Below are 13,222 nucleotides of genomic sequence, written 5' to 3'. Positions count from 1 at the left end.
CTCATCTGAATTCAGGTGCACATTCAAGGATGCTTCAGGAAGCGGTGCTCTCAGGTCCCCTAAGGAGTTAGCCCCTCACAAAGTATGGGTTCACATGCCTTCATTCTACTCCCTCATCCCCATCCCCAGAACCAGACCAGACCATCTTCTTTTTACTTCCCAACATAAATTCTTGTGCACATGATGTCATCAGCACCAAAAGTCAAAATCAGCTCATCATTGGCCAGTTCCCAGGTCTAGTATGTCTTCAGGCCATTGCCCTCCACAAGAGTTTATGTGCAGTAGATTTTATTTTCATTCTCCCAAGCAGGCAAACTCTGGAACTTGCGTCCATCCACCATCTCCTCATAGAAGCCCTCGCCAACTTTGAAGCTGATTTCGGGGGTACGCACATGCGGTCCCCGTCCTGGCAGAAATCCACGTGTGGCTTGGAAGCTGCAGCCACCTTCCTTAGTATGGCATTCATACATAGCGCCTTGAGAAGCTAATTGAAATTCTCACTGCTCTGCATCTTCCAGGTGCCAGCGAAGCAGGGCTGGGCGAGAGGCTGGTGCACCTACATACTTTTTTTTAAACAGTCAAAGAAGAAGCCCTATCAAATTCCTTTTATTACATATATATGGTGCTGATATCTAAACCATGAAAAGGTAAAACAGAGAAATAAAACTATAGATCCATTTCCCTAATGAATATTGATGCAAACGTTTTAAATAAAATACTAGCAAGGAGATTATGGCAATATATAAGAAAGAACATACACGACAATCAGGTGGGATCTAAACCAGAAATTCTGGACTGGTTCAATATTAGGAAAATTATTGGCATAATTGACCATATCAATTTAAAAAACCAACAAAAATCATACTATCTCAATAGACACTGGAAAAGTTTTTGATGAAATACAGCTCCCATTCCTGTTAAAAACCACTGGAAATCAGAGGAATAAATGGAGCTTTCCTTAAAAGGATAAGTGATATCCATCTAAAAACCATCAGCAAACACTGCAGCAAGGATAAGCTAGAAACTTTCCCAATAAGATCAGAGGTGAAGCCAGCATGCCTATTATTACCACAATTATTTAATATTATAATAGAAATGCTAAATTTTGAACTATGCCCAAAGGGCAAACTGTGCATTCCCTTTGATCCTGCAATACCACTATTAGGTTTATTCCAAAGAGATCATAAAAATGGGGAAAAGACCTACATGTACAAAGATATTTATAGTAGCTCTTTTGTGGTAGCAAAAACTTGGAAATTGAGGGAATGTCCATCAATTGGGGAATGGCTGAATGAGTTGTGGTATATAAATTAATAGAACACGATTGTACTATAGGAAGTGAAGAACAGTTAGATTTCAGACAAAGTGAAAAGAGCAGAACCAGGAAAACACTGTACACAGCAAGAGTAATACTGTGCAATGATAAACTATGACTGCTGTAGCTCTTCTCAGCAATACAATGATCTAAGACAGCTGTAAAAGACTCATGACAGAAAATGCTATCCACATCCATAGAAAGAACTATGGCATCTAAATGAAGACTGAAACATATTATTTTCACTTTGGTGGGAGTGGGGGTTTGTGGCTTTTCCTTTTTGTTCTGTTTCTTCTTTCACAACATGACTAATGTAGAAATGTTTCCATGATTGCACATGTATAACCTATATCAGATTGCTTGCCTTGTTAGAGGGAGGGAGGGAAGGAAGGCAGGGAGAAAAAACTGGAACTAAAAGTCTTATTAAAATGAATGTTGAAAATTTTTACTTGTAATTAGAAAAAATAAAATATAAAAAAGAAAGGGTAGCTATAGCAATAAGAGAGGCAATAAGTAAACAAAATTATACCTCTGTAGATGATATGATGATACTTAGAGAATCCTAGATAATCAACTAAAAAACTAGTTGAAGTAACTAACAACTTTAGCAAACAACTTTAGCAAAAAATAAAAAATAAACACACATTAATCATCAACATTTCTATATATTCCCAACAAAGTCCAGCAGCAAGGGACAGAAAGAGAACTTCCATTTAAAATAACTATAGACAATATAAAATACTTTGGAGTCTACCTGCCAAGACAAACCCAGGAACTATATGAACAGTGGTAATAAACACAACACTTTTTATACAAATAAAGTCAGATCTAAACAACTGAGAAATATTAATTGCTCAGAGGTAGACCAAGCCAATATAATAAAGATGACAATTCTACCTGAATTAATTTACTTATTCACTGCCATACCAATCAAACTACCAATATATTATTTTATGGGGCTAGGAAAAATAATAAACTTCATCCAGAAAAAAAGGTCAAGAATATCAAAGGAATAGGTACAAATAAATGTGAAGAAAGTTGGCCTGGCAGTACCAGATCTCAAACTGTATTACAAAGAATTAATCATCAAAGCAATCTGATACTGGCTAAGAAACAGAGTGGTGGATAAGTCCAATGGATTAGGTACACAATAGTAAATGACCATTGTAATCTAAATTGACAAACAAAAATTCAAGCTTTTGAGACAAGAACTCACTATTTAATAAAAACTACTGTGAAATTGGAAAACAGTTTGGCAGAAATTAAGCATAGACAAACATCTCATGGGTATAGGATTCAGACATAAAATGTGGCACCATGAGGAAATCAGGGGAGCATGAACTAGCTTACCTGTCAAATGTATGTGTAAGGGAAAAATTTATGACCAAGAGATAAAGAGCATTATGGGAAGTAAAATGATTAGTTTTCATTACATTGAATTAAAAAGTCTTTGTACACGTTCCAGGAGTCAATATGGCAGTGCTCTCCCATATTCACCTTCAAACAACCAAACAACTATAAACCCAGAACAAATCTGGAACAGCTGAGCCAGTGAAAAGATAGGGTGGGGCAGTCAAGACCAAGAGACTTGTAGGATTGGCAAGAAAGGCCCATCTCACTCAAGTAAAAGGGGAGCACATTCCAGGACAAAAAGCATCCCAGCAAGCCAGCAGCAAGCCCTACTTCAGCAAACCAGTGGGAGATCCTGAGCCACAGTGTGGTGGAGCAGGAAAACAGCAACACCAGGACAGCACCGCAACTCTGTCCTCTACCATGTGCTTTAGCATAGCCAGGAAACCAGCAGACAGCAGCTCTGAGAATCAGCCCATGCTTTGATGCAACCCAAGGCGGAGGTGTATCCTCCAGGGGCCAGACCTCCATGTGCTTCAGGGTATCCCTGGGGAAATGCAGAAAAACCCCACTAAGCTTATGCCAGACACCACCACTAGGACTTCTGCTCAGCACTAGGTAAGCTGCCGAACCCCTATGGCCTCCAGCAGTGCCAGCTACCCTATACAACCCCAAAACAGCACCAGACACAAGGATTCCTCATGGGCCTAAGGGCAACATCAGTGCAGCCTCAGGTAAAAGCCAGGTCCTGCAGCCACTGGCGCAAAAAGCCTGAGACAGAGCCCCTTCACTGTGACAGCAGAGATCAAATTGTCTCTTTCTTTTTGATCTGTTTCTCCTTCCACAGCCAAGATAAATATGGAAATATGTTTTACATGATAGCACATGTATAAACTACATCAAACTGTTTACTGTTTTCAGAAGAGGGGAGGGGAGAAAGGGAGGGAGAAAAATTTGGAATTCAGAATCATGTAAACATGAATGCTAAAAATTTTCTTGATATGTAATTGTGGAAAAAATAAAACACTATTTAAAGCAAACATAAAGAATATGATCCCACAAAAAAGTCCTTGCACAAACAAAACCAATGCAACCAAAAATAGAAGGAAAGCAGAAAACTGAAAAATAATTACAGCAAATTTCTCTAATAAATGTATCATTTCTCAAATAAATAGAGAACTGAGTCAAATTTATAAGACTATAGGTCATTCCCTAATTGATAAATACTCAAAAGATATTAACAGGCATTTTTCAGGAGAAGAAATCAAAGTTATCTATAGTCATATGAAAAAATGCTATAAATCACTGTTGATTAGACAATGCAAATTAAAACAACTCTGAGATATGAATAGGCATTTTTTAAATGAAGAAATCAAAGCTATCTGTAGGCATACGAAGAAGTGCTCTAAATCACTTTTGATTAGAGAAATGCACAATAAAAAAACCCTCTGAAATACCACCTCACACTAATCAGATTAGCTAATGTAACAAAAAGGGAAAATGATAAATATTGGAGAAGATATGGGAAAATTGGGACACTAATGCACCATTGGTGGAGTAGTGAGCTGATTCAACCTTTCTGGAGATCAATTTAGAACTATGCCTAAAGGGCTACCAAACTTTCTTTCGATCCAACAATACCACTACTACATCCATAGCCCAAAAAGATCAAAGGAAAAGAAAAGGACCTATATGTACCAAAATACTTATAGAATCTCTTTTTTTTATGGTGGCAAAGAATTGGAAACTGAGGAGATGCCCATCATTTGGGGAACGGCTGAACAAATTATGTGATTGTGATAGAATACTATATATGTGAAATGACAAGCAGGATGTTTTCAGAAAAACTGGACTTACATGAAGTGATGCAAAGTGAAGTGAGCAGAACCAGGACAACATTGTACAAAGTAAAAGCAACTCTGCACTATGATAAACTGTGAATGACTTAGTTATTCTCAGCAAGACAATTCTGAAGTACTTATGTTCCTCACCCATTCTGAAGGTTTGTCTCACAAAAAAAAATTTTGTTTGGGTTTACATTATTATATCTGAGTCCTGTTCCTAGACTATCAATTCTTCCATTTAAATTGTGTTTTTATCCTAGTCTCCTCATGTAATATCTGAATTTCTAAAAATAAGGATTTTGTAGTTTTCATATTATTAAAATTATAGATTTCATTTTTAATTCTCAGATTTAATTCAATACTATGTGTTTTTATAGATAATTATTTTATAGGTAATAATTTTTATAGGTAATTATTCACTTCAGAGGATGATTTGCTCATCTGGAAGATTTTCTGAATATGTCTTTTTTTCTTAAATTTTTTTTTTGACCTGAAGTAAGAGAGTTGGTAAAGTTGAGGAGATAGTTATAATGAATGAAAGCACATATACATATATATATATATATATGTAATTAGGTTGCAATAAGTCAGTAATCCTATGATTATTGGTAAAGAAGTTATATTTTAACTGGCATTTTTTTCATCCCAATCAATTTATTTGTTTGTTTGTTTTTTATTTTTAGTTTACAACACTTGGTTCCACAGGTTTTTGAGTTCCAAATTTTCTTCCCTTCCCTCTCCTCCCCGCTCCCCCCGAAGATGGCATGTATTCTGATATAGATCCTAAACATACCTTCACCTTAAACTTATTTACACAATAGTCAAGTTGTAAAGAATTATAACCAATGAATCATGAGAAAGAAGAAACAAAACCAAAAAAGAAGGAAAAAAGAGAGCAAATAGTTTGCTTCAATCTGCATTCAGATTCCATACTTCTTTCTCTTGATGTGGATAGCTTTTTTCACCATGAGTCTTTTGGAGCTGTCTTTGAACCTTGTATTGCTGAGAAGAGCCAAGTCTATCAAAGTTAGTCATCATAGATACCATGTGTTTGTAATCGAGTATAGTGTTCTCTTGGTTCTGCTCCCTTCACTAAGCATCAGATCACATAAGTCTTTCCAGGTTATTATGAAGTCCATCTGCTCCTCATTTCTTATAGTACAATAGCATTCCATTGCATTTATTATACCACAACTTGTTTAGCCACTCCCCAATTGATGGGCATCCCTTTGATTTCCAATTCTTTGCCACCACAAAAAGAGCTGCTATAAATATTTTTGTACATACAGGTCCCTTTCCCACTTGTGTGATCTCTTTGGGATACAGCCCTAGAAGTGATATTGCTGGGTCAAAGGGTATGCACATTTTTATAGCCCTTTGACCATAGTTCCAACTTGCTCTCCAGAATGGCTGCATCAACCTGGCAAATTTTCGCAAGTCTTATTATGGATATGAAGCAACTGCCCTTAAGTTTGGGAATACAACAAAGTTATTCATTCATTTAGTCATTTGCACAAAAAGAAAACCTCCATAAAGAACCAATCATTTGATTAATTCAATTGTAGATAAATATAGTACTCCTTAAACTAAACTCTTGCTTACTCTTCAGGTCTGTTTCCATTTCGTAGGACAATTTTTTAAAAGAAAAGTTTGTAAAAAGGAACTCACGGCTGAGGGGGTGGGACATAACAACGTTTTCCCCTACATACCAGCACCCTCTGTTTTGATTCTGTTTGATGGTAGACTGGGCTCTCCTGTTCCCAAGATATTGGTTGCTACTACCCGGAATTCATACTCCATCCATGGGATTAGGTCTACTGCCCTTGCTGATTCCATATTCCCTTCAATATTTGGTGGATCTAAATGAAAATAAAGAATACATTTAGCAAAATCTTTTTAAAAATATGCTAGATACTTTTGCTTTATTCATATGCCCAAATTTTCTTGCCCATTTTAGGGAAAAAATGATATAAACCAGGAGATAAAATGTGAAAGCTGGGAGATTATTAAATACATACAATACTGCTTCAAAAATTATTTTCATGCTGGAATACAAGAGTTATGAAGTTTTATATAACTGACCCCATAGGAATAATAAATTATGTGGCTCATAGATCTTTTTCTAACGTTACTTGGCACGTGTAACAGTGAGACTGGCAATTCTATTCAACTACCTAGAGAAACTTGGAATTACATCTAAAGCAGACAATCAACAACTATGTTCTGAGATATATGCAATTTGAAACAAGATTAGCAGAGGATGCTAGAATGTCAAAATTCCTTTAGAGTTCATTTGGTCCAACAACTTCATTTTACAAATAAAGGAGGAAACCAGTACCGAGAGGATAAGTGATTTACTTCAGGTCATTTCATCAGTAAGTAGCAGAACAGGATCAGGAGAGAGAGGTATATAGAGTGTTTAGGAGGACTAGCACCTTTGGTGTGAGGGCTTGCCAAGCCCTTGTCAGGGTTGCTCATCCTCCTTTTTTCAGTGAAGTATGTTGTGAAGATTTCAGGAGACATGGCAGGGAAGGAGTACTCTGGGAGACTTAAGGAAAGAAAATACAGTTTTGAATAGACTATGAAGAGTGGGATACCATATTTATTACGAAGGTATACAATGTTTACTTTGCCGCAAGTTAGGGAAAAGTAGAGATTAGATGATGTATATATAATGGATTCAGTCCACAAATCTTCATCATTTTCTCCAATTCTATTCAGTATCATATGAACAGGAGCAAAGGAGGCAGATAGAGTAATCCAAGTTACAGTTTAGCAAGGCACAAGCGAAGAGAAGAGAGCAGAAGCTTAGAAAAGAGGGTAAGTGCATAGTTGAAGTGGTTCACCAAGAGGTCAAGAAAGCGAAGGGAAGGGAAGAGATTATATCTAAAGCAGGGACAATGGCTTAAGAAAAGAACTAAAGGGTAGAGGGAATGGAGAGGAGGAAGAGAAAGGTTAGGAGATATAAGACATAAGGAATGGAATAATATAAGATTATGATTAGATTCTGGAATAATAACTCAGTGATTACTTAAGAGTTCATGTTGCATAAGAGAAAAATATCATCTAAACATTCTTCCCTGTCAGTGGATATAAGAATTACACTTATTATATCAATAGATAAATCATCTTTGGGCTAACATTAAAATAGGAATTCAGAATTTAGATTTTTGTATGTATTATAATCATCAGTGAGAGAAAAGTCATGTTATCCATTTCAAAGTTAATTCAATTAATTGCATGGTTTCTTCTTCCATTTTCCTCCTTAACATAAGGTCATAATAATCCTCATTACAAACAAGTGCACCCAAAGTAGCTCAATTATATGTAGATAATCATTGATAACATCTACTTTTTAAATCCTATAAATACATCATTTAAATGATTGTATATACATGGCTGGTGGTAACTGAGTGATAGATTTTTTAAAAATGGGGAAGATACAGCATGTTGATAGACAGCAAAGGATGACAGTAAGTGACTTCTTAAAAAATACTCTGTGGAAGAACCAAGATGGCAGAGTAAAGGCAGGGACCTTCACTGAACTCTCTCCCAAACCCCTCCAAATACCTGTAAAAAATGACTCTAAACAAATTCTAGAGCAGCAGAACCCACAAAAAGACAGAATGAAAAAAATTTAAAGCCCAAGACAACCTGAAATGTTGACAGGAAAGTCTATTGCACCAGGTTGAGAAAGGAGCTCAGTCTAGCACAGGATGCACCAGCACAGAACAGGTGCCAGAGCAGGCCTCAGGAGAATGAATCACTGGCATTTGTGGCAGTTTCCAGACTTCTCAATCCACAAATGCCAAAGACAACTTAGAAGGTCAGTTGGAAAGGTCTGTCAGACATGGGTGAGAGAGGAGCACAGCTCCAGCCCCAGCAAAACAGGAGCAGGACTTGGGATCAGCAACAGCAGTGGCAGAAATGGCAGGGGCAGGAGCTGCTTCCAGGGCTCTCAGTCCACAGATGGTAGGGAAATTGAACAACTGGTCAGAAGGTGATTATAGGGATCTCCTTGCTAGCACTGAGGGAGGACTCTGTTGCTTTGCCCATACTCAGATCCAGGTCCCAGTCCTGGGTGGCAGTCCTGGGGCAAGGAGGAGCACTGGCATAGCAGAGCCTGTGGCAGCAGTAGAGAGGGAATACTCCTCACAGTTCCAGGGGAGAAAAGAGTACTTGTGGTCACTCATGACCAGAGCACAGGTCAGGAGAGAAGTAAACACTTCTCCTTTGATCATATCATCTTGGAAGAACTGAAAACTTACAGTGCCTAGAAGTATCTCTGAAAATAGCTGCAGGAAATCCCTGAAGCTTGGGGCAGTATGCCCTCCATACTGGAAGCTGAGCCCTACTTTAACAAAGAGTTTAAAAAGTTAACTAATAGACTCATAAAATGACCAATGGAAAAATCTCAGACTATAGAAACTTATTTTGGCAACAAGAAAGATCAAAACACACTCAAAACAAAACAACAAAGTCAACGCTCTTACATCCAGAGCCTTCCAGAAAAATAGGTATTGGTTGCAGGCCATGGAAGAGCTCAAAAAGGATTCTGAAAATCAAGTAAGAGAAATAGAGGAAAATTTGGGAAGAGAAATGAGAGTGATGCAACTAAATCATGAAGAACAAGTGGAACAGCTTGCTAAAGGAGACGCCAAAAAATAATACCCTAAAAAATGTACTAGACCAAATGGCAAAAGAGCTCCAAAAAGCCAAAGAGTAGAAGAATGCTCTAAAAAGCAGAATTGGACAAATGGAAAAGGAGGTCCAAAAGCTCACTAAAGAAAATAATTCCCTAAAAATTAGAATGGAACAAATGGAAGGTAATGACTCCATAAGAAATCAAGAAATTATAAAACAAAACCAAAAAAATGAAAAAAAAAGAACAGAATGTGAAATATCTCATTGGAAAAACAAATAACCTGGAAAATAGATCCAGGAGAGAGAGTTTTTAAATTATTGGACTACCTAAAGGCCAAGATCAAAAAAAGAGCCTAGACATCATCTTTCAGGAAATTATCAAGGAAAACTGCCCTGATATTCTAGAACCAGAGAGTAAAATAGAAATTGAAAGAAACCACCAATCACCTTCTGAAAGAGATCCCAAGATGAAAACTCCTTGGAATATTATACCAAATTCCAGAGTTCCCAGGTCAAGGAGAAAATACTTCAAGCAGCCAGAAAGAACACTTCAAGTACAGTCGAACCACGATTAGGATAACACAAGATTTAGCAGCTTCTACATTAAGGGATTGGAGGGATTGGACTATGATATTCTAGAGCTCAAGGGAGCTAGGGTTAAAACCAAGAATCACCTACCTAGCAAAACTGAGTGTAATCCATGAGGAAATAAAATTGATATTCAATGACATAGAGGAATTTAATGCATTCTTGAGTAAAGAGTAGAGCTAAATAGAAAAATTGACTTTCTAATACAAAACTCAAGAGACGCATTAAAGGGTAAATAAGAAACAGAAATCATAAGGTATTAAAGTTGAACAAACTGGTATTTGTAACCCATGAGACCTTTCTCATTATTAAGGTAGTTGGAGGGAAAGTGCACAGGGTAAGTTGAGAGAGAGAGGAATGCACTGGAAGAAGGAGAAAGGGAGAAGTAGAATAGGCAAAAAAAGCTTTTACAACGGAGGGGAAGAGCTGTGAGGTGAGAGGGAATGAGTAAACCTTACTTTCATTGGAGTTGGCTTGAGGGAATAACATACACACTCAACTAGGTATGGAAATCTATCTTACCCTAAAGGACAGTAGGGGTAAGGAGTAAGGTGTGGTACAAGGGGAGCAGATTAGAGAAGGGGGTAATCAGAAGCAAACACTTTTGAGGAGGCACAGGGTGAAAGGAAAGAATAGAATAAACAGGGGGCAGGATAGGATGGGGGGAAATATAGTTAGTCTTTCACAACATGACTATTATGGATGTGTTTTGCATGACTATATAAGTATAACCTATATCTAATTGCTTGACTTCTCAATGAGGATGGGTGGAAAGGGAGGAAAAGAGAGAATTTGGAATTCAAAGTTTTAAAAACAAATGTTAAAAAGTGTTCATACATGCAATGGGAGAAAAATTAAATACTAAATAAATACAAAAAATACTTTGTGGAGAGTGAAATAGCAAATTTATTAGGAAGGAATATAACTTTTGCCTTGCTGCAGTGAAGACCAACTTGCAATTACATGACATACATATATAATGGACCCAGTCAACACAGTTTCATGATATCCTTTCCTTTATTTTTTAAACAGTATAGATACACTGTTTAAAGACAAGACTCAAAAGTCTCATCCAGTACTACAATTCAAAAGCATCAATTCTGTGGCACTCAGCTTTCTTTATAGTCCAACTCTCACAGTCATACATTGCTACTGAAAAAAACATAGCTTTGACTATGGTTGGCAAGGTGCTTTTTGACTATGGTTTATTGGCAAGGTGCTGAGTTGTTTAAACTACCTGTTTCTTATTTTGTGTATTGTATATTTTTGTAGGGTAATCACATTTTTGTTAAAAATTGTAACATCTCAATTTGGTTGAAACCCAACAAATTCTCATCTGCAATTATTTAGCCACTGCTCTGCTTGGCTGCCAATTTCTTGTCTCTTTCTTCAACAATTATAAGGCAGATACCCTTTCCTTGGAGAAGAGAGATCCAAGGCTTATTACCTTTGCCAAAAACAAAAATTTTTGAGAGCCTAGTGGCAAAACTATTGCCATGGACATCTTTTACATGGACAACATCAAAAGAGCCAGAATGTTTCTCCCTGTTTGTGATCACACCAATTTGACCCAAGTTAGCTCCACAGGTCACCACACATAGGTTACCAGTATCAAACTTGATAAAATTAGTGATCTTGCCAGCTTCTAAATCAATCTGAAGTGTATGGTTCACTTTGATAAGAGGATCTGAGTAACAGATACTATGAGCATCATGGGTGACCAGACGGGGACTACCTTTTGTACCCCAAAAGATTTTTCTCACTTTGCACAATTTATGTTTAGTTTCCTCAGCTGAAATACGATGAACACTGAAGAGTCTTTTTGTGTCATAAACCACAGGGAAATGTTCACCTGTCTTCTCAATGCTAATGACATCCATAAAGCCAGCAGTGTATATAATATCAGGGCAGACATTGCCATCAATCTTGATGAATCACTGCATGCTGATCTTCTTTACTTCATCTCCAGTCAGGGCATAATTGAGTCTGTTTCTCAAGAAGATGATGAGCAGGAGACATCAAACGTCATCTGAATGACCAGAACTTAGGCTCTTACACCGGCTCTTGAGTTAGCACCTCCCCTTAGAACCCTGGGAGCTTCACACCCATACAGGCTTAGCACCTAATAGGGGTTTGGGCCTGGGGCTTAGCACCTAGTAAGACTCAATGAAATACACTGAATTAATCAAAGGAAACAAAAGCCAAACTCTTCAAGGGCACTTGGTTGAACTGAGTGCTAAGAGCCCATTTTGCTTACCAACACAGTGATGTGGGAATGTCATGGTGAGTGGTCCTGTGCCAATGTTTTCCATGTCACACAATCAATTCCAAAGTTCCTGAGAGAGACCTTGAGAGTGTACATGTATCACTTCTTCTAAACCACCATGTGAATTCTGGCCCTATGTGAGTTCTCAGCTTGTGGGGACCTGTGGATGGTCTTGGAGCAAAAACTCCTATTAATTTATCCAGTATCCAATGCTTTGGAGCTACTACATGCTTCAGATGCTTCTTGGGACCACGAGCCAGGGTTACATTGGACAAGAGATAAAGTGGGAAATTTACTTGGCTGTAGGGTGAGAGGCTCACTCTATTTATAAGCTGTGTGCATTTGGCCATATCACTTTACCCTTTGGGGCCTCAGTATCTTTACCAGCAGCACGACTAGCGGGACCCAACATCTCATCTTAATTCCTCTTTACTGTCAAAATGGTAACATCTGTATAACTGAAGGTGTAGAAGTTTCTCCTGACAGCCTCAGTTCTAGCTTTTGATTCATCCAATCTGGCATTTTGCATCATATATACATATATATATATATATATATATATATATATATATATATATATATATACATACACATATACATATATATAATATACACACACATACATATATGTATATATACACATGTATGTGTATATATACATATGTGTGTATACACCCACACATACATATATATATGTATCTGCATGTAAATTAAAGTGACAAAATGAAGCCTTCTACTACTACTACTACTACTACTACTACTACTACTACTACTACTACTACTACTACTACTTCTTTTCAAATCTTAAACCAATCAGCTGTTCCATGTTTTGTTGTAACTATTACTTTTTGGTCCACATACAGGTTCCTCAGGAGACAAATAAGGTGATCTGATACTCCCATCTCTTTGACAACTTGCCACATTTTGTTGTGATTCACACAAAAGCTTTAGTATAGTCAATGAAGCAGAAGTAGTTTTTTTTCTGGAACTCCCTTGCTTTCTCCATAATACAGTGACTATCTGGATTTTAGACTCTAGCTCCTCTGCTCCTTTGAAAACCAGCTTGCTCTTCTGGTAATTCTCACATTGTTGAAGCCTAACTTCAGAATGTTAAGAAGCAGCATCTTAAGCACAACCTTGCTGATGTGTAACGAGTGTAATCATCTGGCAATTTGAACATTCCTTGTGTGAGGGATGGTTCACAGTGAAGTTCCC

General features: G+C 37.4%; 1 protein-coding gene and 2 pseudogenes across 3 annotated transcripts in view; all 3 read right to left on the bottom strand.

Annotated features, from left to right (window-relative positions):
- CNTN1 (contactin 1) overlaps window positions 1-13,222 on the bottom strand; it is a 308,476-nt gene that overhangs the window by 89,288 nt on the left and 205,966 nt on the right. For all 3 annotated transcript variants that reach the window (XM_036759469.1, XM_036759470.1, XM_036759471.1), the window contains one exon: window positions 6,219-6,368. In XM_036759469.1, the coding sequence (XP_036615364.1) occupies window positions 6,219-6,368 (150 nt within the window). The remainder of the gene's footprint in view (window positions 1-6,218; window positions 6,369-13,222) is intronic.
- LOC118850101 lies at window positions 153-3,196 on the bottom strand (annotated as a pseudogene).
- On the bottom strand, window positions 11,088-12,357 carry LOC118850100 (annotated as a pseudogene).

This window comes from Trichosurus vulpecula, chromosome 5 (assembly GCF_011100635.1).
Source record: "Trichosurus vulpecula isolate mTriVul1 chromosome 5, mTriVul1.pri, whole genome shotgun sequence".
Lineage (NCBI taxonomy): Eukaryota > Metazoa > Chordata > Mammalia > Diprotodontia > Phalangeridae > Trichosurus > Trichosurus vulpecula.
The sequence above is the reverse complement of the archived record's forward strand: the minus strand, read 5'-3'. Positions and strand labels throughout refer to the sequence as shown.